This window comes from Halichondria panicea, chromosome 16 (genome assembly GCF_963675165.1).
Source record: "Halichondria panicea chromosome 16, odHalPani1.1, whole genome shotgun sequence".
In the NCBI taxonomy this organism is placed as follows: Eukaryota; Metazoa; Porifera; class Demospongiae; order Suberitida; family Halichondriidae; genus Halichondria; species Halichondria panicea.
The window spans coordinates 1,385,846-1,411,037 of record NC_087392.1 but is presented as its reverse complement, the minus strand read 5'-3'; the positions used below and the strand labels follow the sequence as shown (position 1 = coordinate 1,411,037).

General features: G+C 43.2%; 5 protein-coding genes across 7 annotated transcripts; 3 read left to right on the top strand and 2 right to left on the bottom strand.

Moving 5' to 3' along the window:
- The first annotated feature begins 142 nt into the window (after positions 1-142).
- LOC135350617 (probable phosphorylase b kinase regulatory subunit alpha) lies at positions 143-9,023 on the top strand. Its single transcript, XM_064549472.1, has 23 exons — positions 143-311; positions 377-559; positions 917-964; positions 1,054-1,123; positions 1,416-1,597; positions 1,721-1,900; positions 2,176-2,376; positions 2,553-2,771; positions 2,988-3,174; positions 3,333-3,592; positions 3,915-4,048; positions 4,289-4,458; positions 4,614-4,808; positions 4,967-5,213; positions 6,281-6,434; positions 6,521-6,594; positions 6,731-6,939; positions 7,127-7,225; positions 7,535-7,653; positions 7,848-8,003; positions 8,069-8,134; positions 8,289-8,495; positions 8,698-9,023. Exons 1-23 carry the CDS (start codon positions 156-158, stop codon positions 8,890-8,892), a joined length of 3,711 nt encoding a protein of 1,236 aa, XP_064405542.1. The 5' UTR covers positions 143-155; the 3' UTR covers positions 8,893-9,023.
- Positions 9,024-9,147: 124 nt separating this feature from the next.
- LOC135350634 (fibrous sheath CABYR-binding protein-like) lies at positions 9,148-12,320 on the bottom strand. The gene is made up of 8 exons (XM_064549490.1): positions 12,181-12,320; positions 10,880-11,187; positions 10,621-10,819; positions 10,366-10,500; positions 10,165-10,201; positions 9,971-10,105; positions 9,619-9,919; positions 9,148-9,375 (listed from the first exon to the last, which is right to left on the bottom strand). Exons 2-8 carry the CDS (start codon positions 11,181-11,183, stop codon positions 9,347-9,349), a joined length of 1,140 nt encoding a protein of 379 aa, XP_064405560.1. The 5' UTR covers positions 11,184-11,187; positions 12,181-12,320; the 3' UTR covers positions 9,148-9,346.
- LOC135350621 (Bardet-Biedl syndrome 7 protein homolog) lies at positions 12,306-17,268 on the top strand. Of its 2 annotated transcripts, none has more exons than XR_010399213.1 (16): positions 12,306-12,445; positions 12,643-12,705; positions 12,757-12,819; positions 12,883-12,931; positions 13,127-13,253; positions 13,403-13,589; positions 13,712-13,784; positions 13,838-14,085; positions 14,297-14,463; positions 14,618-14,822; positions 15,514-15,648; positions 15,805-15,944; positions 16,249-16,544; positions 16,617-16,831; positions 16,913-16,975; positions 17,031-17,108. XR_010399213.1 is itself a non-coding variant. In XM_064549477.1 (16 exons), the coding sequence occupies exons 1-16, from the start codon at positions 12,410-12,412 to the stop codon at positions 17,165-17,167; spliced, it is 2,154 nt and encodes a 717-aa protein (XP_064405547.1). In that variant the 5' UTR covers positions 12,306-12,409; the 3' UTR covers positions 17,168-17,268. The 2 variants fall into 2 exon arrangements, 1 of the variants encoding a protein (XP_064405547.1); XM_064549477.1 differs by having other exon boundaries at positions 16,617-16,781; positions 17,031-17,268.
- On the bottom strand, positions 17,205-22,631 carry LOC135350635 (mucin-2-like). Of its 2 annotated transcripts, none has more exons than XM_064549491.1 (6): positions 22,470-22,631; positions 19,106-19,164; positions 18,872-18,995; positions 18,227-18,789; positions 17,980-18,092; positions 17,205-17,456 (listed from the first exon to the last, which is right to left on the bottom strand). In XM_064549491.1, the coding sequence occupies exons 1-6, from the start codon at positions 22,588-22,590 to the stop codon at positions 17,372-17,374; spliced, it is 1,065 nt and encodes a 354-aa protein (XP_064405561.1). In that variant the 5' UTR covers positions 22,591-22,631; the 3' UTR covers positions 17,205-17,371. The 2 variants fall into 2 exon arrangements, with proteins under 2 accessions (XP_064405561.1, XP_064405562.1); XM_064549492.1 differs by having other exon boundaries at positions 18,872-18,990; positions 22,470-22,532.
- Positions 22,632-22,669: 38 nt separating this feature from the next.
- Positions 22,670-24,759, top strand: LOC135350636 (Krueppel-like factor 3). The gene is made up of 2 exons (XM_064549493.1): positions 22,670-23,272; positions 23,578-24,759. Exons 1-2 carry the CDS (start codon positions 23,090-23,092, stop codon positions 24,442-24,444), a joined length of 1,050 nt encoding a protein of 349 aa, XP_064405563.1. The 5' UTR covers positions 22,670-23,089; the 3' UTR covers positions 24,445-24,759.
- Positions 24,760-25,192: the final 433 nt, after the last annotated feature.

The window sequence follows — 25,192 nt, the reverse complement described above, 5'->3', positions numbered from 1 at the left end:
GCAAAATGCATTCAGTTTCTTTGCTCATAAATAATTTGTCTCTAATTAAGGCCGCAAATGTTCGAGGCAGGGTACAGTGTACTTGGAGCTCATTCTAATTATTCGCAAGCACATCAAATGACCTTCGGTAGCGAAATATTGAAATATTAATTCTTATGGCTCAAGCTCCTGCGAGGAAACGATTGAGGCAGAATAGAAGCGAGTCTGAGGGGAGCCTTGACCTAGTACACATGAAGCGCTTCAGGAGAAACTCCAGAACCAAGCTTCACGAGTCGTACAGACTCTTGAACAAAACTGTACTACAATATCAAGTGAGTACATTGCACAATAGACGTGCAAGTTCATGGAGAATGGCATATATATATAAATTGTACAGCATCCTGTGACTGGACTGATACCGGCATTCCTATATGCTGATGGTACGCCTGGCTGGGCAGCTAACGATGCCTGGGTGAGGGACAACGTCTACAGCTGTCTATCGATATGGGGCACGTCCATAGCCTTCAGACGCCAGGCAGATACTGAAGAGGACAGATTGACAGCCTTCCAACTGGAGCAGGTACTGCCGGCCTTCGATCTGTTTATTGCAGGCACTATAATATGGCTCTGCTATGGACGTTAATGTGGCCATGGGTTACATTGTATATACGTTAGACACACGAGATTAAGGGCCAGTTTTCAATTAATGTATAATACATACAAGCAATAGGTGCATACCACTAAGGCTCCGTAGGAACATCTCTAATGTCTATGGTAGGAGCAACTGAAAGCTATCTTAAGTTGCAGATTAGCATTAGCATAACTGCTATATTTTTGTGACCTTTGCTATTACTATAAAATAAAATAAATAAAAAAGTTATAGGCACTCAATGATAGTTAGCAAGCTCCTTTATAATTATGTGTTCCTATGATGCAGAGCTCTGTGAAGCTGATGAGGGGGTTGCTCATGAGTATGATGTCTCAGGTACGTCTAGTCTGTAGCAACTCAATCTGTGGTGTTATACAATCGGGAAGAGCTGGCTATTTTAATACTATTTTTGTTGCTTTTTATAGGCGGACAAGGTGGAGATGTTCAAGAAAACACTCAGCAAAGAGCACTCTCTTCATGCAAAGTATAACATTAGTAAGTACATGCACTTCATATAATTATTCGACCACGGTATAGCACTGCATAGTGTTCTGAATACCTTGAAGCTTGTACTCCACTCAAGCCCACACACACACACTACACTCACACACACCCACTCATACACACACCCACTCATACACACACACACACTCACACACACACACACACACACACTCACACACCCACTCATACACTACACACACACACACACACCCACTCATACACTACACACACACTCACACACACACACACACACATACACACACACACACACGCACGCACACAGACAGCTGCTTGACGGTGGTGGGGGACCACAACTGGGGCCACCTGCAGATTGATGCCACCTCCCTGTACATCCTCACTCTGGCTCAGATGACAGCCGCCGGCCTACGGATCATTTACAGTCTGGATGAAGTGGCATACGTACAGAACTTAGTCTTCTACATAGAGGAGGCGTATAGGATACCTGTAAGTCAAGTAATAAAGATGCACTTTACTTAGCAGCCACTAGTAGTGCTGCGTTTAGATCATAATTTATTTAGTAGCTGTTGTTTGCTGAAAACTCCCCGCCTGTTTCCCCCCTCCCTCCAGGACTACGGTATATGGGAGAGAGGTGATAAGACAAACCACGGTGAGACAGAGCTCAATTCATCTTCGATTGGAATGGCCAAGGCTGCTCTTGAGGCCATCGGTGAGCTGGACCTGTTTGGTTCTCGTGGCAGTGAGGCTTCTGTGATCCATGTGATGAACGATCAGGTTGCACAGTGTGATGTAAGTGGAGGGAGTGAGGTGGTGGCGTGTACTAGCAAGTGGAGGGAGTGAGGTGGTGGTGTGTACTAGCAAGTGGAGGGAGTGAGGTGGTGGCGTGTACTAGCAAGTGGAGGGAGTGAGGTGGTGGCGTGTACTAGCACTGCTATAATGTATTACACAATGTGTACGGAACTTGTGGTTGCTTTAATTAGGTGGTTGCTTTAATTAGGTCAGTAATGAGTGCACATATAAGTGTACATGTATGTACTCATTATTTAACTTACTTATATATACAGACAAAGCTCAACTCGCTTCTTCCTCGTGAATCAAGTTCCAAGGAGATTGACGCGGCCCTGCTCACAATAGTTGGTTTCCCAGCCTTTGCCGTCTCTGATCCCTGTATGGCCCAGGAGACAAAGGAGGAGGTGATCACAAAGCTGCTAGGGAACTATGGCTGCAAACGCTTCCTCAGAGATGGCTACCAGACAGCCAAAGAGGTATGTTCTCATTGCACGAAACTGTGTGTACTTGTAACTCAAGCAAGGAAGATCCAGTAATCTGTTGCTCAGAACAAAAGGAGTTGTATCACATGACCCTCTACTATATTCCAGAAAGCCTAGCTACTTAATTATAATTATGTCTCCTTACTCTATCGAAATTGCCCCATGTGTAGGACTCTACCAGACAGCACTACGAGCCTGCAGAGTTGAAGGTGTTTGAGAATATAGAGTGCGAGTGGCCTCTATTCCTCATCCTGCTCCTACTGGACTCTCTTATCGAGGGCAACCACATCAAGGCTCAGGAGTACAGGGCACAACTCAATAAGATTGTCCCAGTGAACGAGGAGGGACTGGCCATCGTACCAGAACTCTACCTCGTACCAAGAGAAACGGTGAGAGAATTAATCAACTCATCAAATCATTCCACGTTTCAATTTCTGTATTTCAACTATTTTCTGAAAGCTAAGAAAGAGATCTTTAAATAGTGTCATCAAAGTTCATCATTTGAAAGGTCTCTTTCTAAGCATACAGAAATTTAATAAAGTTATGGCTGTTTATTTGAAAGGTCATGATTCAGTTTCAGTAACTCCATTTATTACACCCGACAGGTTGACTTGGAGTACGCCCGCCCCCACAGTCAATCAAGGGTGATGGGTCCTAAAATCCAGCACATGTGGTCTCAATCTCTCTTCATTCTTTGTAACCTCCTCGAGGCCAACCTCCTCAATATTGGAGAGATAGATCCTCTCAACAGACGATTTTCCATGCTCCCTCGTCCCGACACACTGGTACAAGGTGAGTGGGTGGAGCCATAACCCCCTCCCCCATAGTCAAGATGTTAGCATTCTTATCTGAAATACAAAATTTTAATAATTACATGTCAGTGTATGTCAACTGTGCTTGCATACACCAATCAGTAAAAAAGCGATACTTGTAATAATTATTATCTGCAGTTGTTGTGCTCTCGGAGGACAGCAAAATGCGGCACAAACTTCGTCAGGTTGGCATCTCCACGGAAACTATCCGCCATCTTGAGCGTGAGCACAAACACCCGGTCAAGATCCTGCCTGCCAAATACCTGATCAAGGTGTACGAGAGACTGGGAGTGAGTCAGAAGATGGGTCTCTCTGGACGACCCCCTCACATGCTGGGAGTCATCGCCACAAGCCAGCTATACACTCACTCCAACCAGACTGTTGTCTTCACACCTCAGGTACATTCATCGAGATATGAACACTGTTAGATAAATGTATACATGTACGTGTAGTCAGAGTCCAGCATAATTATTGGCCTAGTATTACTATTATTTGTACCTCTCTCAACATTAGCCTTTAGCTCTCTAGAGGTCCATTTCATAATAAAAATAGTTTGTTTGTTGTTTCCTCTAGCCTCTGTGTAATAAGATACAGAAAAGGGAGAGAGTTGCATGGGATAGTGGGAAATGAAGAGGGAATGAATGAGGTGTAGCTGTACTCTCTCCTATTGTTCTTACCTGTAATTATGCGTCCCGTTTCTTTCGTCTTTGTTTCCTCCAGTTCCTGGACCACGAGGCTTTCTACATGTGTCTAGACAATCGTCTATTGGCGGACCTCATCAGAACTGACCTGGCCTACCTCAAGTCCAACTGGAAGCTCATGGGAAGACCTACCATTGTACTGCCACTGCTATGGTACCATGTCACTGTTGTGGTATTAACTCTAAATTCTGTCTCCTTAGAATTGTACTGTTACAGTTTATATATTCCCAAGGCAACTAGTTTCTAGTCTAGAGCATGTACAGATTGATTATTTCATAGCAACATTTCTCTTTTACCAAAAGGGAAAACCTAAGCTTTCAAAAAATCATAATCAGAACAACTGTAGAATCAAGACACCGTGTGATTATACCACTGCCTGGTTTGTTGCTGCAGGACGATGCTGGGGGAGGAGTTGACGTGGGATAAGTCACCCATGATCAAACTACTCAACACTCTCAACAGCGGCTACACGGCAGGGGTCAGGGTTCAAGTTGGCCTGATGTCTGATTTCTTCAACACTGCAAGCATCAGAAACCTTCACTTTATTAGTCGATCGGAAGCAGGTGAGGAGATTCATGTTGATTGGTTCGTTATTGGGTTCGGAATAATCTATGTATGTGTACAGTGTACAGACTGAGTTTATGTACAGTGTGTAAATGTGTTGCTCTGCCCACAATGGTAATTCACTCTACACACACGCACACACACAACGTCTTAGTCAATATTCTAGACATCTCTCTTGTGGACCAGAAGTCTTATCGTATGTCAGGGTTGTTCCAAAGAAACAGTACATTGATGGAGCACACTGGGAAGCCTCTTTCCCTCCCTCTGAATCGAGCCCAGGACTCCATTAGGAGGAGTAGGGTCACTCCCCCCACTGCCAGACGCTCCATATCTAGGGATGACAAACGAGGTACAGGGGACAACAACTACCCAACATATTGCAATCGTCTACATAATTATTACAGTATGACTATAATTACCTTCATCCAACAAAAGGGGAAACTGGTATTCTCCTAAAATTGGTATTATTACTATTAATACTGAATACGTGTGTCCTCTCCTGTTCAGGTGCGATGGCTAGCACACCAGAGGAGCCCATGCTGAGTCTGAGAGTAGCCTCAGCCTACAGTCGCAGGAGACAAGGCATCTCTGAGCGCCTTCGTACGGACCACACCATCTCTCCGTCCATTTCATTCGGGCAGCTAGTTCGTAAAGAGAACGAGAGTCTGGCAGTGGAGGAACTAGTGAGGAGACTGCAGGTGGACAGTAATATCTTCAATCAGGCCGACTACCTCAATAGGATCCATGACATATGGTGAGTGTGTGAGTGTGTGTGTTGACCTAATGCTAGCAATAATCGACCCTTGTAGTGTATGGGTTGGTGGGTCTCTGTGTTGGAAACTGAGTGGCAATTCAATGTTGTGTTGTGCATACAGTGTGACATGTGTTTGTAGGATTTACATGTATGAGTCTTACTGTATTACACAAATGACCAACACATGTGCTATATTAGGCGCTTTGATTGATAATTCCTTAGCAATTCTAAAGTTTGTAGTTGGTATCAACGTATGTAGTTACTTATACAAGTGGACACACGTATGCTTATGTTGCACCCCACACACACACACACACACACACACACACACACACACACACACACACTACTATCTATTTATTTTGACTAATGCCTTGTGCTAATTCTAAGAACCAAAAATTAGAGGTTAATGATAGTTTGTGCTTGCCACCTAGAAGAACCACATAGACCCATCCCCATTATCAGATACTACCACCACAAAACCTGGCCCAGACAATACAGGCCTGTACAATGTACCTTATAATTAAGCCTCCCTCAAGGTCAGATTTAGTTTACACAAGTACACAGCCATGCACAAGCTAAGTTGAAGTATTACAGCAGCCAAGTCTAAGATAAGTTCTATACTTTATGTCAGTATTACCTCAAATGTGAATATAGCTTACAATCAGCATGGCCCCAAGTGAATAGCTACAATAATTATTCAGTATACTAGTTGTTTTGAATGCAACAGATGAATGGGGAGTGTTGGTGCACCGTTAAAGACTCTTTAACCCATCATTCTCGACTCTCAAGGTCGGGCATCTGTTTGCCTTTTCTACCTGTATGGTTTTGTGCCGTTTGCTCTTTTGTTCTCCTTTTTTTTTTGCTTGCCTAACTAGATAGGATAATACAAGGTCTCAAGGATCCACCACTAAGTTTAATATTAGGGCATCAGATGCCAACCTTTTTAAAGATTAATTTAAGCGAGCATTCCGTTTGAGCTAGTAACGCGAACAGTTGACACAATTTCTCCCACACAAATGATACTTTTTGTATACCCTCAAACACACACACACACACACACACAGTGGTATGGACTATCAGGTGTGGATAGAGGGTGCAGAGTGCACAGTCAGCAGTTTACTGGATGAGCTCTACCAGAAGGCAGGAATGTCTAACATGTGGTCTCTGGTCCGCCACACTGCCGGTATGCTGCACAAGAGAGTGGAGGACTTGGGAGCGGTGAGCAGGGCATTTGTGGAGGACGTGTGACCACTAATATGTGTCATTACGTTGCTACTCAACCAAGGTATGCATATTTTTTCCAGGCTGCCACTGATTTGCTTGTGAGACAAAAGAATTTTTCAGTGGGGCAACCGAATCATGAAATACACATTGAGAGGTGAGACACACTGCTGACTCTATCACCGTACCTCTATCACCGTACCTCTATCACCATACCTCTATCACCGTACCTCTTTGTCTAAAACTATCTCTTCAGTTACTAGCTAACAACAACATAAATCATTCTCCTCCAGACCCTGCAAATCACTAGAGCTGCTGGACAAGATTGTAGCTGCTTGTGAGAGCGATCACACTGCAGTGGCTCTGACACAGGAGATCATTGTGTATCTGGGCATGTTCATTCGTTCTGAGCCGGAGCTTTTTACTGACATGCTCAGACTGAGGGTGGGGCTTATTCGCAACGTCATGGTCTCAGAGCTCAGTCGCACAATGAGCTGCTCAGGTACCCTCCACAACTGTAGTTACTGAATCAACTAGTATATATAGTGTGCTACTACTGTGCGTGTATTGTTTGTATATACATTCTAATGCTTAGTCGGTGCATGTATACACACCGTTCCCAAAGTGAAAATGTGATTATATAGATGGATATTGGTACCCTAGTTGTTCATGTTTCTGCCCCTCCCTAGTTGAGGACGCTGTGGATCGTCTTCATGAACTGAGTCCGTTTGACGTGAAGCACCTCCTTCACCTCATTCTCAGCAGGAAGGAGTTCAGCGTGGGAGAGAGTGAGTGGCCTGGCCATGCAACCACAACATGCATATTGTTCATACAAGCTAGTACACTGTTGTTACATGTGAACACTTGTTGGTGGACATGTTGTTGAGGTCTGTATAGAGTTATTTACAATCACTAAACACGTGTTATTGGGCTGTGTTTTGATACAATTCCCTGAGGAATTTGGTTTTTCCCTAAAAAATCCCTGGCCTGCATGTATTTGTACATGCATAGATACAGTATTTAATTCCTCTTTAGAAGCACAATTTTTAATGGTCTATATGCCCACTCCACTCCCCCCACACACACACACAACACAGTTCAGAGTCGTGAGAGTAAGGTGTATGATGGTCAGCTGGTCAATTCAGTCGCTCGACAACTCTCCATTGTGGCCCCTAGCAAGCAGCGTGTCAAGGGGAGGCTACAGAAAGACATCAAGGTGTGCTTTATCAAAATGAATACTCAAGCCTCATATATGAATTGAAAGGTAGTACAAGAAGTCAGTGAGATTGAAACATGTGCCTCGGTACTAAATTCAACTATACGCTGTACTTATATGCGCCCCTAGCCTTCTGAATAATATTATGGTCCTCCTTATTTAACACTATTGTAATAGTAGTCGTCTTCCTTTAGGAGCTGGGCACTAGTATGGACGTGGAGAGCCCTATTGAGCGACGACCCAACCGTCACCTCGACTCTGGTCACTGGCAACGAAGGAGGAGACTCGATGGAGCTCTCAATAGAGTGCCCGTCGACTTCTACTCCAATGTTTGGCACATTCTAGAGAGGGTGAGAGTTTGACAGTGTGTGGAGTGAGTGTGTGTATGTTATAACGGTTGATTTTCTCTCCTCAGTGTAAAGGTATATACTTTGCAAGTACAAAAGAATCAGAGCTTCCTCAGCACCCAACCATTCAAGAGGTACATGTGCATGTGTACGTAGGTACTGTGTTACTGTGTGTGTGTGTATGTTGTATGTGTCACTGTGTGTGTCACTGTGTGTGCATGTACGTGTGTATGTAGGTACTGTGTTACTGTGTGTGTGTGTAATAAGACTTGTTCTGTGGCACACCAGATGACGCCTGGGGAGCTCAAGTTTGCACTGCTGCTTGAGTCTAAACTGAACAATATTCCTGACCCGGAGTATCGACAGCTGGTAGTGGAAGTTCTCATGGTTGTTGGGCTGGTTGCCATGTCTAGCAGTCAGCCCTCGTTTGGCCACTCCCCCATCGTGGTGGACCACCTCATCAACCTTGCACTCCACCTCTTCCTTCAAGACCAAGTGAGTAGGCTAAATCTAAAAGGAATCAACATCAACATCATTACATGTGCAGTATGCCAAGCATGTTAATTTTGAATTTGGACATTTCTATCTACATATATTTTCTCAAAGTAGCTCCTAAAAACAGGCCCATTTCAATTACAAGGAACCCTTCTTTATTTATACATGTCACATGACTCCTGCTCTCCCCCCCCCCTTACAGAAACAATGCGAGGGTCCGGCTACCAAGTGTTGCTGTGTTCAAAAGGGGAGCTGTGGAGGGCCAAACAATATCTGTGTGCATTTTTATGACAGTGCCCCCAGTGGTCGCTATGGTACAATGAGTTACCTGGCCCAGGCAGTGGCAGACCAGCTGAGAGGAGCACACCCACCTTCCGACCAGTGCAAGATTAGCTAAGCTAGGACTATTTATATCAATCGACCTTAATTTTATTCATATATTCATAATAATTATTAATAATTATTGTTTGTGCTTGCTAGTTGGTTTGATGTATACTCTGAATGCATGTATGAATATTCGCACATCAATTATTATCATCTCTATAATTATAATTATTACAGACCCTATAGTACCACCCCTATTTCCATGCATGCAAGCAAATAGCCCCCCCCCCCCATCCATGTATGCAGCTAATGAATTGCTTCACTGAGATAAGTTTGAGATATCAATTTATTCACACAAAAATTTTTAAACGTTGAGCTAAAAAGGGTGGCATGCAAGGATTAACGAAAAATTGTGTAAAAAAATCGCAAATAAATTGGGTGCCTATAATAACAGATAAAGATATGCATAATTAAGTTCACAGCTGGTGATAGCTTGTTACAATTTTTCTTGTGTATATATACAGTGGTTAGTCGTCTGCTTTGACCTCTGCTTCACCTACAGCACGGAGAGAGATACTAGGATAAAATTAATATGTTGCCAATAGGGTAGCAAAATGAGCACCTACAGCACGGAGAGAGATACTAGGATAAAATTAATATGTTGCCAATAGGGTAGCAAAATGAGCACCTACAGCATGGAGAGAGATACTAGGATAAAATTAATATGTTGCCAATAGGGTAGCAAAATGAGCACGAGATAACTAAAGCTATAATTATATACTGGTATACATGTATATACCTTCAGCTGCTGCAGGAGTTTCATCTTTAGGTGAATCTTCGGCAGGTGTGTCGTCCTTTGGTGCCTCTTCAGTGGGAGTTTCGTCCTTTGGTGCCTCCTCAGCTGGTGTTTCGTCCTTTGGTGCCTCCTCAGCTGGTGTTTCGTCCTTTGGTGCCTCTTCTGTAGGAGTTTCATCTTTAGGTGCCTCTTCAGCTGGTTTGGGTTCTTCAGTGGTCGGTGTTTCAACATCAACCTCCACGGTAACGACCCCACCCTCGGCCTCAGCAGGTGCTGTCTCACCTTCAGTAGCAGCAGGAGCTTCCTGTAGTGATTACACATGACAAGGAATCACTTTTGGCATTGATAAACATACCTCTGTCTTCTCCTTCACTACTCCCTCCTCTTTGAGTGTCTTATCAGCATCAGCAGCCGCAGAGTCAAAGGCACCCTTGATAGATGCTCCGGAGATCAGTTCAGTTGAGATCACTTTGCGTCCTTCAGTGTTCCACTAATGAATTGACACAACAATCAACAGTGAGTTCACACACAACACATGGTTGTACTCACCTTCTCCTTAGCAGCTGTTAGCTTCTGAATCCAGTCACTGCACAAGATGGTGATAACATGATGGTATGTCCATAAAAAAAAAGAATACTACAATAACACCTGCTATAGACAATACCAAGAGTTCATTAGGACAATACATACAATACAGATAAGCCTATTAGCATCAACACCCTTCCCCAGGTCCAACATGAATGAACTCACTCTTTCTCCTCTGGTGATTCAGCCACAATGAAGAAGGCTCTGTAAGGGGAGCACACTACAAAGCAGCGGTTGGCAGTGTCGTCAGGCCAAGTGGTGGTGGCCTCTGCCTTGGGCTCAGACACATCAGCACAGTACCTACACAGTGACAGAGGGTACAGTGAAAGCCATAAAGACACATGTATAGGGCTAAACTGAAACAACAAACAATAAGGTAGAACCAACAATTAATAACATGCATTCTGGGACAGAACTCACTTCATGTAGAGTGCTGCATCCAGGCTAGACCTGCTCTCATTCTTCCACCAACGCAGTACACTGTCCTCCTCATCCAGAGACAAGTACTCCCGCTTCCACTTCTTGAACAGCAGTCCTTGCTTCTGTACCCATCCTTCCTTTGATGTTCTGTAGTCAACTACCTTGGAGGCTTTGGGCTCCTTGGGTTTCTTTGGTTTCGCTATAGAAAGGAATGTCAATAATAAGGTTGAAATGTACGTCTATAGATATACACTGTTACCTTCTTTCTTCTTTTCATCTTTGGGTACCTCTTCTATCATCTCTTCTTTAGGTGGCTTCTCACCATCTTTGGGTGTCGCCGCCTCGTCTGTGGGTGCGTCCTCAGTAACAGTGACCTCGGTGACCTCTGTCACGGCTGGCTGGTCATCAGTGGCAGCAGGTGTCTCGTCTGAAGTAGCTGCTGGAGTTTCTGCTGGTGTCTCCTCTGAAGTAGCTGCTGGAGTTTCTGCTGGAGTCTCCTCTGAAGTAGCTGCTGGGGTCTCCTCAGTAGTGGGAGGTACTATTTGTGCTTCTTCCTCTGACATGGCTCTGGAAAAATGATGATTAACATTTTCAAGCTATTTAGCCATCCTAGACAAAAAGGTGCTTATCATAGTCGCATAAGGCAACTCCAAACATGAATACGTTATATTGCATCATCTATGAATATCGTTAAAGGAACACGTGCTAAAGAGGAGCATTTGTCTCTAAAAAGACAATGTAATTATCTCTTGTCCTACATAAAAGCCTATCACATGGAACAGCTATACATGGTCACAAAAGAGGTAGATGTTGTAGTACACATAAGAAGCAGAGGTCCTACAGTTGCAGCAATGATTGGCACACACTCACTGATAACAAGCTCAAAGCACAACAGCCTTTTGACACAAAGTCCATGTGTAATGGGGTAGGGTATTCTGATTAACAACTGTTTTCATAAGCTCCAATAGCCTTCAAGACAATTATTATCCTTTTATGCATTAATTTTAACAATGGGCATTCTACCACTATTGCAGAGTGTCTGTCACCAACAAAGGCCTGGCACTATAATTAGGCATGCCACCACTGACAGGATGGTCAGTGATCTCATAATTAGACCTAAAGATTCTGAGAACACCAGATAAGAACAGCACAACAAAGGGAGATAGGAAACTCCTTCCTGTTAATTATTAAACTCCACACCACACATTTGACAAACTCATAGCTACATGTACCTAATAAGGACACACTTTTCAAGTAGTTGAATAGCATATAGAGCTGCTTCAATTTCAGCAAATTAAATGCAATAAGCAAACAGAAGACTACAAACAATCAACGTGCTAATTAATTTTATTGTAGATGATTTGATTGTTATCTGGATTCCAAGGAACAATCTAGTTATTATCAAAGGCAGATAAATGTACTGGAGAAAAAGTTGCACCTTTTACAAAGTTTGCAAGTAACTGCCCCACCCAAATTGTGTTACAAAATTGAGCTAGCCAGGCTATCCTAGATCCTCCGTTGCAAAATAAGTGACATATTGTATCTACAGTATTAACTCACCTCGCTGTAAATACACACAGGCTTTGCTTGAATTAGCTGCTTGGACAAAAGTTTTCTCAACTGCAACAGACAAACGGACAAGGCGTGGAGGATTGGTCAGGAACAGCAACAAATTAACTATTGTGTGCGCATGACAACTGAACCACATCAATAAACTCTAAACCCCAGTTGCTAATGACAACTTTTCAGATCCAGAGCCTTCAAAGTCATCATCACTAAGCCCAGCAGCATGGATTTATGTCTCAACCAAGTGTTCTACACACAGGTATGATATCCTGACCTGCATTGCTCTAAATAATGTATGTAAAGATCAGAACTCCATCTGCATAATTAACGTACACCACTACGTACACGTACACATATCACTTGCATCACTGATCAATTACATAGCCTGCATTCATTCAAGCGTAAATGGAATGCTTGTAGTATAAATTATACGAATTGTCATCCCTGTTTCTTCAGGTTGGTACCACAGTGCCTCAGACTATGAAGGTTCTCCCATCAGTGAAGAAGGGTCATCAAAAGGTACTCCAAGCACTGTTGTCGTGCACACATCTTATTTAAGCATATTTCCAGGTAGCTATTGGAGACAGCACTGGTGTTGTGACCATTTTTGAAATGAAGAAAGGAGACACTCATGTGAGACTCACTGTGTATTCAATTGTTGCTGTGTTTATGTTGAATGAATGTATGCCTTTACAGAATGTGTTCAAGGGTCTGCCTGGTCCTGGGATAACAAGATTGGAGTTAGGTGTGAACTGATAATTTTACGCTCACACACACACACACACACACACACACACACACACTCATCCCCTCCACACACACACACACTCCTCCCCTCCACACACACACACACTCCTCCCCTCCACACTCACACACACTCCTCCCCTCCACACACACACACACTCCTCCCCTCCACACTCACACACTACACTCTGTACAGGTGGTTCTGATGCAGGCTCTCGAGACAAGGTATTTGTCTCCTCAGAGGCTATGATTCGTGGATTCTCAAGGAAAGGGAAGCAGTTTCTATCCTTTGATACCACCCTCACCGAAAGTGTTCATGGGATGTAAGTTATTCTGTTTTCTATTTCAATCGCTGTTCCTATAGTATTGTGTCTTCTAATGTGGTTGTTCCTGTGTCCTGGTGCATTTCAGAACCTTGCTTGAGTGTTTAACCAGTCATTGCTGTAACTTGTCTCCTTGACAAAATGCGTAGGTGTGTTGAAGGCAGCAACCTATTCGTGTGTGGGAGTTACGTGTACAACCACTATGTGGATTGCCGGGACACCAACTACTACCTGAGCTCAGACAAGATCAACGACATCCTGTGCCTCCCCCCTAAACCTGACCTCCCCCTCTGTCCAGTCCTGGCCTGCCAAGACAATACCCTCAGAGCACTCAAGGTGACTCCTACAGTATGTATGTCTCACAGTTACATGCGTATGTATGTCTCACAGTTACATGCAGCATCACAGCAAACTACTTTTCATTCTAATATTTTTTTTATCATGTTTTTACCATTTAGGACTCTGAATTGCTGTATGAACTGGAAGTTGCTGGGCCGCCTATGTGTATTGCTTTGAATAAATCTGACGGAGGTAACACATTACCTGGTGCTTAGTAATCATGCTTACTGCTGTACCTTACCCAGGAGAGGATGGGCAGGAGGTGCTCTATGGCACTCAAAACGGAAAGATGGGGCTGGTCAAACTCACACCTACCGAACCAAACTATCGTTGGGACATGCTCAATGAGCGTAAATATGGCGGCATTTCGTGCATCAGTACCTGGGACATCACGGGAGACGGTGTCGCCGACATCATTGTGGGGCGTGATGATGGTGTGGTGGAGGTGTATGGCTTCGAGGACAGCGATGAGCCACGGCTCCAGTTCACACACGTAAGCCCAGTGTGTGTGTGTGTGTGTGTGTGTGGGGGAGGGGGTGTAGAATAGAGGGTGGATTTGGGGTATGTGGTATAAATGGAATGTGTCTAGGGGTGGATTTTTTTAATAGCTGATAAGATATGCGTAAATTTCTTGTCAACAAGCAAGACTAAACTGTATGTATTATCCACCTTCTATCCTCATCTCATTGATATTCTCTTGGTAGAGTTTGAATGAGAGTGTGACGTCAGTATGTGGGGGGGTGGTTGGCTCGTCTGAACATGATGAAGTGATTGTGGCTACTTACAGTGGGTGTGTCCTAGGCCTCACTAAGGAACAAGTAGCAAAGCAAACACTGTCCCAAGAGGTACAGACCAAACTAGCCTCTCTCAAGTAAGCTCACCACTTCACTTTCTTCCTTTGCCAGTTACACAGTTGTTTTGTGCATGTATTGTATATGCTGCTAGGCCCATGTTTCTGTGGTACACTCAATACTTGTGCTGTATGTAGTGTGCTCGATTTTCCATTATTGACCAACTGTGTGTAGAGAGGAGGTGTCCTCACTGGAGGGCAAGGTGCACGAGGCTAAGGAGCGCTACCAAGAGACAGTGTTCTCTGCCAGAGAGACCACTCAGACTCTCTCAGCCCTCCCCCAATTTCCAATCAATGACAAGTTCACTTTGAACCAAGATGAGGCCTGGTACACACTGGCCATTGAGATACAGGCCCCCATTGAGACTGTTATGTTACAAGTGAGTGGCGTAGTCATAGCATGTAATTGAGCTTCCTATGGAATGCTTATTTTGTTATGATTGTTCTTGACTTCCAAGTCATTAACCAGCCCCATGCTTATACTCCCCTTTTAATAGCCCATAGATCTAAACACATTATGTGATATCAGAGGAGGTTGGACACGATTACGGCAACGACATTTTTCTGAGCTGGCTCACATTCTAGACAATGATTTCAATTTAGCTTATTTTGTTAGCGTAGTATCAGAGACTGAGAGCAGACTATTATTTGGACTTCCTGGTGTATAGCATTCTAACGAGTTATCAGTGCATAGAGTGCAGATGCTAGTCTGCCAGTACCATGAACGCTACATACAGCACCACTGGACTATACTCTACCCTATAGTATAGCTAATCTTGCTCCAATCAGGCAAGCTAACCCTGCTCCAATCAGGCAAGCTAACCCTGCTCCAATCAGGCAACAGATACAGCTACATGTAGTTAGGTGTTATAAGCTCAGACATATAGCAAACTTTTTTTTATAGTTGTTCAGTATAACGTGAGCAATAATCTTAGGAATCTCACATGAATGATGACGCATGCCCAACCTCCTCTGATGTGATCTTGTGAACAGCTTGTTAAGAGTTACCAAGTGTCATTCATTCCAATTATAAATAGGTTGTTACATTCTTGCTCCTCCCCCACCTGCCAGAGTGATGTGCCCCTGGACCTGCAGGAGGTGGACACAAGCTCAGCTGTTGTCAGCTACACTCCTCCAGACACTGACAACGATAACTACCTCCTAGCCACATTCAGATGTCACGACACCAACAGACTCGAAGTTAAAGTATACAAATTCAGTAGTATCATAATAATTACTAATGATTGTAACGAAATTTGTTGATAAGCTATATTTCGTGTATACGCATGTATTAGGTTATGAGATACATGTATGTGACTACTATATAGGCGAATCCATTCTGTTACGATATTCCATCCCCAGGTACGTTCGATAGAGGGGCAGTACGGTACTCTCCATGCTTACATCGTTCCTCTTATGGAGCCCAAGTCGTGCAGAGTGAGACAGTATCAGATCAAGCCTCTGTCTCTGCATCAAAGGACTCACTCCTTCGATAGCACACGGTGAGCTGTGTGTGGGTGGGTGTCCCTGCCATTAGTGTAGTGGTGAGCTGTGTGTGGGTGGGTGTCCCTGCCATTAGTGTAGTGGTGAGCTCTGTGTGTGTGTGGGTGCCCCTGCCATTAGTGTAGTGGTGAGCTGTGTGGGTGGGTGCCCCTGCCAATTAGTGTAGTGGTAAGCTGTGGTGGGTGGGTTCCCCCTGCCAATTAGTGTAGTAATGACCGTGTATAGTGAGTGCACGATCATCACTGGCAGTCTGTGGATTTGTTGAAAATTAATTGATGTTGCATACCATATTTGTCCCTCTAGCCCCTGCAATGTGCTCAAATTGACTGGTCCCTTTAGCCTGGGTGAGGTGCATTCATGGATTAGGATTATTCTCCCCAATATACCAGACCAGCCAGCCAACGTACCTGACCAGTCAACCTCAGACAGTACTAACACTCTGCACTTCAAGTCCACGTTCATTGACACAGAGCTGGAGGTGGTGTACAGAAGAGGAGAGGCCGTGTTTAGGTCCGACAACATCTCAACCATATCTGTGTTGAAAGAGGTCTTGTCTAAAGAGACCAGTTCCAGGAAGGTTTTAGTCAAGATCACACACGGTGAGATGATGTGTATGTATGTACAGTAACATGCACCGCCCACACACACACACACACACACACACACACTAGAGCTTGATGAGGACTCGATATCCCACGTATTAGGAATTATCTATCCCAGACTAGAGTCACAGCTCATGCTGGCTAAGAATGTCCAGCTCATAGAGGCACTACAGGAGGTCAAAATCCATGAGGAAGACACATCATTCCTCTCCCCACAATGCCAATACATTCTAGGTAAAGATCGTTAAACCAATTCCTCTCCCCACAATGCCAATACATTCTAGGTAAAGATCGTTAAACCAATTTATCTTAATTTTATTTTATTTTATGGTATCACCATTACCCATTATCCCTTTCCTCAACAGACAATGCCCAACAGATGACAAAGGACCTAAAGCAGCAGCCGTCTTTGATAGAAAGGCTCTATGGTAAGCAGCTTGTTACAATTATGCAGACCATGCCTTTACCCCCCCACCCACTCAGCCCTGATAACAGATCTGTTCATGGACCATGCAAGCTTCAAGGGACAGAATGTCAAGAACAAAGTACCGGAACTGTTAGAATTACTGGACAATTGTGACCTTGAATCTCTTCTCGAATTCTTTCATTCCTCAAAATAAATAAATATATTTTTTTGTAACTATTACTGCAACCCGATCACTGTTGAACATAATGATAAACAAGCTGTGCAAATGTTATTAAAAAGAAGTGATATTTTAAATTGTTGTCGACTGTGTAATAGGGATACAAACATAAAGTTACAAGTTCTAGCTATGCATGAGCAGGACAAGTTATAACTAGCTACAAGTATGTAATGTATAGTTTCACATAAATATGTCATCAACATCATTGAATAGGCAATAGTCCAAAACTTCCCCCTGACTGTCCCTCGCTGCGCTCGAGATTATCCTGCAGAGGGTGTCAACATAGGTACTGCATGGACACAGAGGAGGTACGACACGGGTACCTCGCTCAGGCTTGGTCACGTGCAAAATTCAACAGAGTCATTGTTGCAATTATCGAAATTACTCATGTCGGACCTCCTCTGGCATGGACACATAACAACACAATGCAGACCACTAATTATCATACTAAGAGGATTCTATATGCACATGGCTGTACGTGCAGCTGCATGAGGCTTTCACTTTGGGATAAAGGAAACACAATTACCATATTATATACACTAGTTGTGCTTCACACCATTTAAAGACCCTCACTAAAACATTCACCCACTCATACACTTAGAAAGCAGTCAAAATAACCAGCAAAGAGCACATTCCTCACTAAGAAGCTCACTAATGGCGTCTGAACCACCAACAATTCGTGGAACTGTACATGATTAATCATACTACCTCATTCCTTAATTTGCATTCTTGGCTTCGTAAAGTTTCCTACTTACAGTATCAAAGACGCTGCACTTGTAAGACCTCACCTTCGCTGATCAGTGTGGGAATGAGTAGGGGCAGAGTCGAGTGATTGTCTCTCTGGGAGTGGCCGTGAGAACAAGTCACACAGTTGGTCTTGGGGCACTGACATCAAGGGGCTCTGAAAGAAGAGAAAACGGATAAAACGGTTATGTACATGTGTAAGCTGGCATACATGTATATTAGGAATTGTAACAAGTACGAAACCAATAGTGAGCATTTAAACGGGTAAATAAATATACGAGCTAGTACAACCTGGGAAGGTGTGGTGGTGCACTCAACAAACGGTTGATTAGGACTGCTGGACTTTGCTTTGCTCCTAGACACAGCTGCTACCTCAAACACACTCGGACATTTATCTGGAGTGCAGGACTCGTCTTTTTTTATAGTTCGCCTCTTCTTGGCTGGTGGTTGAGACGGAGAGGCTAGCTCCTGTTGCCTCAAGAAAGCTGTCTTGCTGCGAGTCAGTCTAGAGGAGGGGAGGAGGTCACAAGGGAGGGATATGTTTAGTGTCGTTTCGAGAAGGGAATTATCGTGCTTGGTTGGCTCTGGTTGCGAGCTTGTAATGTTCTGCTGCACCGTCTTTTTAGTTCCTACGCTTAATCGAGGCTTTCGGACTGGTTTTTTATAAGTTGGTCGGTCATGACATCTGGCTTCAGAGCCTACAGTCAATAATAGTGTGTTGGGAGATTGTGGGCTGACAGTATCAGTGTGTTCCCGAGTGTTGTGGGATGAGGTGACTGGAGGTGACTGGCTGCTATATACAGTGGCACGGGCGTGGGGGGTACTTGTGGTTTGTGGGAGGTCACACCTAGACCCTGATGAACGAGAGGATTTAAAGTCGTGCGATCAGTTAACAATTTCCCATGGCAGTGAGCCAAGTTCGCTTTGTATTCTTACCTACATCACTTGTTCGGGTACAAGTCGGAATGTCTTTGCTGTGTGCAGTGTCAATGTTCTCTTTAATGGCCTGTGAGAAGTCCCGTGCCAAACAAGGCAGGCTTCTTTGCACAATGGACCTGGACTGGAGCAAAGAGGTACAAAGAGAGATGAGAGGATACTGCAAATTCAACACTTTGGAACAATACAATTAATTAATTGGTGGCTAAAAATAACTGTAAGGTTAAGGCTTACCTTTCGACTTGTAGCTTGTGTTGTGCCAACAGTTGGTGGAAGTGAGTCATTAACACGGTCTGCACACAGACAGAATAATTATAGTCAATTGTATACAAGGTGTAATACACAATACGTTAACCCTTAATGAAATTAGACAGTGAATACAACGAAGCACAAGGATATTTGGGTTAGCATTACAGACGATGTTTGTTTTACTATGCATACAAGAGAAAAAATTAGCTGAAATAAGTTTGTTCTACTCGATATTCGGACAAGTATAGAGAGTGGTGCAATTAATTTAATGGACAATATTTCCCATAACTTATCCAACATTTATGCATGTATGTATCTGTCTGAGCATTCATGTATACACTACTTAATTAAACTCATCAGCGCAAATAAAATGCACAAGCCAAGAAACAAGTGTCTCCAGCAAATGACTACCTACTGCACCCATTTGTATGAATTGTATGAATGAATGCTAACTTAATTAGAGCAAAGTACCGTAGCTATTGAGATAAGGGGTCTCTTAGTCTCGTTAAAAAAACCCAGCCAATCAGAAGGCTGCCCGTAGGAGGGAGGGTGGGCCATACATAGAGAGCCAAAGTGAGTAAATATGGAAACAAATTAAAAGTGGGTAAATGAAACCTAATGCCAGTAAGGTAAGTGGGAGAGGAGAGAGACACAAATGGTCAAGTTTCGTAATTGGCAACTAAAAAACATTTTACACTTATATAGCTTGCTTGCTTTCAAAGTGGCTCAAAACTTATGAATCCTAGTCAGTGCAGAGGTAGCTAGGCAGCAAGAATGCTCGTAAGTGAGTTAGAGGCACTCTAAGATTTCAAATTCACCAACTCATTTTCAGGGCCATTAAAAATATATATTACTGTGTAATACCTTCCTACTTTGTAATGTCAAAAACAATTAGAATGCATACTTTCAGTTGACAAAGAACTAAACTTTCAGGATTCAATTCAACTGCCGAAGCTAGCGTGAATCACGTACTGGCATTCCGAGGACACAATATACAGTACTATAGAAACCGTTTAACCACATAGGTCTGAAATGAGACCCACAACACAAAATTAACTCAAATTATACTATAACGCATTTTAACAATCGGTAGCCAAAGATACGGCTTCCAGTGAATGCAAATATAATTATCGAGCACCCATATTTGACACAAGGGTACGCTGCGAAGTGTAAGGTCATATAGCGGTATAATGGGGAATATACAACACAGCCATACATGTACACACGCCCACGATTACACCGAGGAAACATTTGGCTGAATTGAAAATGTAATAATTTTGTTTATAATACAAACAATTTGTTGAACGGTGCCAGCGAACAAAGACACAATTAAAACACTAAACTATTATACAATAGAGCTACTTACTCAGACTTCTACCATTGACAAATTCAAGAGGTCTTTAATTCAATTTCAGCTAGGTACGTCCATATGTCCCCAAGTGTGTGCGCTGTGGAGAACATTCCTCAGCCGACCAATCACACAACAGGCTCACCACAATGTGCACACAGGGCTAGACACCACGAGTAGACCAAAGGAGAAGAGTGGTCAATTACTCGTAAGAGGTCTCCCCGAGACAAAGCAGGAGAGTGTTATGTGAGAGTGAGCATAAACACCAACACCTGTTGAGGTCACCAGAGTCTAAATACAGATACCATGGGAACTCATGCATTTTTTACATGTTCGTAACTAGAATTGGGACATAACAACTACAAATGGTTATGTCATTTTAAAAAGGATGTACATTAATTAAATTAACTGTGACCGTTGTTGCATTAACTGAATGCGTCCAGTAAAAAAGGAAATTAAAATGACCATGCAATAGAGGACACTGTGACAGAGTCTATTGATTCCTGTGGTTAGAACGCAGTCGGACTGTCTCTTGAATACTTAGCAATGCTGTCAACAAATAAGGAAGCCTAGCAACAGCTCAATGGAACGCGACCTGACCTGCGGGTTGCCTGGTAGTCTCATTGTATTAACTATTATAAGCTACAATGAAAGGCCAGTTGTGTAAAATAAGCTTTGCTTTGAGTGGGCCGAGTAATGTGCTGATACCTTCTTGTTGGTAAACATGTATCAGTAAGACAATAAAAGTGTTATCCAAAAACGGAACGCTCTCTCTTACAAGTGTGATCAAGCCATTCAACTCTATCCCACAGCAGATAGAAAGAAATACTGCAAACAAGGCAGCTCAAATATCAAAGGGTAAATTTAAACAGTCTCATGTGACTGACTCAGGTTGGAGTTAAAGCATTGGTGAGTGGGCAAGATGCAGCTAAATTAATGTCAGATAAGTAGAGTAGCCAATTCCCACTTGGATACTGACCTGTGTGGACCACTTAGTGGACATGAAGATGCATATAAGTGTGTGCTAGCAATATGCGTAACTTGCTGCATTTGGTCACTAAGTGCTGGCTCAGAGGAGGTAGGACATGAGTACCTCGATTAGGCTTGCTTAGGCTTGGTAACGTGCAAAATTCAACAGTAAAGTCATTGTTGAATGTGACTAATTAACTCAATTTTAGCCTAATCGAGGCACTCGTGGCAGACCTCCTCTGGTGCTGGCTAGTGTAGAGAATGCATGTGATAATTATACAGAGATAGCAAGTGCTGTGGTCTACATTGCTACGTTACTACAGAAGATGCATCTTATTCTATGAGAAATTACGCAACATTAATCAGTGATATTCTTTGATACAAGAGGGAGTGAATTGCAAACAGAGTTGAGTTGTTATGAGAGACAACGAGCCATGAAGAGGCTCCTCGACACTCCGACCATCTATACACGTACGTCGTCAGCAAGTTAGGCACTGATGCATATTATATGCCAGTATAGTAGCGCACACAGATGTATTACTAATTTGAGCAATGTAAACAGAGAAACCCACCCCACAAGTTGTATTCAATTACTGAAACTTAATACTAACTGGCAGGGGAGATGCTAAAAGATATACCCGCACTAACGCACACAGACTGTACCTTGTACTGTGATTTATGTACACCTCGTTTATTGCTTAATTAATCATTGTTGTACCGGATAATTAATTAATGACAGTGACAATGCAAATACTGTAAGTAAGCCTGGGGAGTGGAACCGTTAAAACAATCACAAATTTATCAAGTACGCAATAACATTTCAGGAATACAAGATCATTAAAACAATTACATAACAATCGACAGGAGTGCATGAATGCAATCAACAATAGCTAAAAAAATTATAGATTTTCGCCAGGACTTATTGGGAAAGATTAAAGGCCTCTACTATAGATAGTACTAAACTGACGGTCCAACCACCGAGGAGCTTAGCAGTGCATTACAGTATATTGCAATACTTGGTACCAGTAATACCTTGAGATGCAATCCATATCCTCTTCAACTTTGCAGTGATCTGACTGTCTGTGAGGAAGGGAAACTTTGCAGCATACGCACGTCTCCTTTGCTTGATGAACTCCTTGCTGCTGGTGGCCATTTTCTCCAGACACGTTTTAGTTTGGTACAGGAAGTCAATGTATTTCCTGTCTGTGTTTGTATAAAGCCATTAAAAATTGGCACTGTTGTCCAGATTCCGAAGTCAGAAATTTGCTCAGGCTTACCTGAAGGTCCTCGATTGTTTACCTCACAGCTATAGCTGGCTCTATAGCAGACAGGCTGGTCCTTGTCTCACGAGCTGGAACTCGTCACATAGTCTTACTATCCGACATTTTTCACTAACTCTGTGAGCAGTGCTCCAACCCTCCGCTGTGCGGCCAATCAAGTTTTATTTCCAAGTATTCTGTTGCAGTGCAACGAAGAGAATCAACTGGATCAACTGGATCATAATTTATACCTACACAGGACAAAACCTCAAGCCGAGATCTCCGATCTAAAAGACTCTAGCAGTCAATAATCACAAGCCTCATCTACCTACACACGAAATCACAGGACCTCTCACTAAATTCATTTTCTTTCTTCTATATTAATAAAGTGCGATGTCTGCTGCAGTTCTCAGTTGCCTGCCTGTTTCCCAACAAAATCCGTCAACCTATTCTGCCAACGAACGATTCTACACCTTTGGGACCCCTAGCCCTCCGAGTGTAGCTTCCCCATCCGAGTACAGCTACTCCTCTGAACTAGAGGACAGCGGCTTCCACTCTGACGAAGAAATTCAGAAGGTGATTTAGCATTATCCTCTTGTAGTTGTTTACTAGTGAAACGTGTGGTTATTCATTGAACTGCATGCAGCCTTAATGCATGCAGTCTGGTGACAAGATTCATGTTCTTGTATCAACTAGAGTAATTGAATTTCCTCAGTTGCCAGGCTATTGTCTAATTTGCCCACACCAACGACGGTTGCTTTATGTCTCTTAGGAATATCCACCCACATAGCCAGTAATAACCTTCCACACTGGACCTTTTTAGCCTTCTATTGATGTTTATTTTCAACTGTATTTTAATGATTCCCTCTCTTCACTCGCAGGCTCGATACGAAATGACCAAATACCTTGGCAGTCAGAGCGACGATAATTCTTCAAATGCTTCCGATTTAGACGAATTTTTTCGCGATTTCGAGCTTTCTGATGAGATCAGCAACCCTGCCCTCAGTCCTTCTGTCAAGTCTGAGTATTGCCCCAGTCCACCAATGGCTTCAGAGGAGTTCCCAATCGAAGTCAAGACTGAGCTTACCTCTTCTTGTGGGATCGCAAGCCCTTCTGGCATCAAAAGCAGCCACCCTCTCAGCCACTACCCCTTTCAGTCATTTGGTAACCAAGCTTCTCCACCACCTGCTGACTCCAAGGCCTTGGTGAGGTCTCAGCTGCCTGATTTTGCTGGCATCTCGTCTCCTTCATACTCTCAGATGAACATCAACGTCAACACTCAAGTATACACCCAGGCACCCAATGCTGGACAAGTGTACCCTCCCTCCGTTCCCCTGTATCATTACTCCGGCGTGAACTCCAACCCCTCTTCGCCTATGAAGGAGCACTTGGGTTTCCCTCACCTTATGGCACCTGGAATGGCCCCCTACAACCCCTATGATCTTGTAAACGCTGTCTATTACTATGCCAAGCCACAGAGGAACAAGCGAGTCCACCGTTGCAGCTATCCTGGCTGCAACAAGGTCTACACCAAGAGCTCTCACCTCAAGGCCCACCAGAGGACCCATACTGGAGAAAAACCGTACAAGTGCACGTGGGAAGGCTGCACATGGAAATTTGCACGCTCTGATGAGCTCACAAGACACATGCGAAAGCACACTGGAGTCAAACCATTCAAGTGCCCCCATTGTGAGCGAGCTTTCTCAAGATCCGACCATCTTGCTCTCCACCTGAAAAGACATCAATGAACTGTGTGTAATATTCCATCTCCTGCAGCCATCGATTGCTTACATCAAATCTGAACAGACATTGTATAGCTCTGTGTGCTTGTTGTAGGTCACCCATGTCACTTACTGCAGCAAGGGCTAAGATGCCACCTTTCACTTTATTGTTGTTGTTTTTGTCTCTGCTTACCTTTTAGTTATAACCAAATTTTTCCTTGATGTACACTTTGATTCATGTGTAACTTTCTTTTGGCCTTATCCGAATAGACCAGACTGTTCACCCTTCTACTCTATTCAACTGACAATGTGTTCAACAATTAATTTGCGAAATGAGAATAATTATTTTGAGAACATGCATGCACTCGCAGTACATATACACAAACTATTAAAACAAAATACCATCTGATTAGATCTATATGCAGTTGTAATAATTAATTAAAGCCTCTAGTATTACTTTGTTGGGCAAGCTTGAATAGAAAGTTGGCTCATCTCTTAACCATGGCCTCCATTCTAAGCCAAACAACAACTATTGTAACTCTGATAATCCATTCACAACAATCTGTGGTCAAGGCAACATGCTAGTCATAATAGGGAATAGGAACTGGCATTGTGTAGCTCTCTATTGAGCAGATGAGAGATTAATATCTATATAGTGATGTTATCCCCAAAACATTATTCTATACCCTATTGTTGGTGGTTAGTGTTTCAGATGAGTTACAAGTGGGGGAGTTTGCAATGAATCTCACAGAACGCAACCAGGAATCATGGCTTC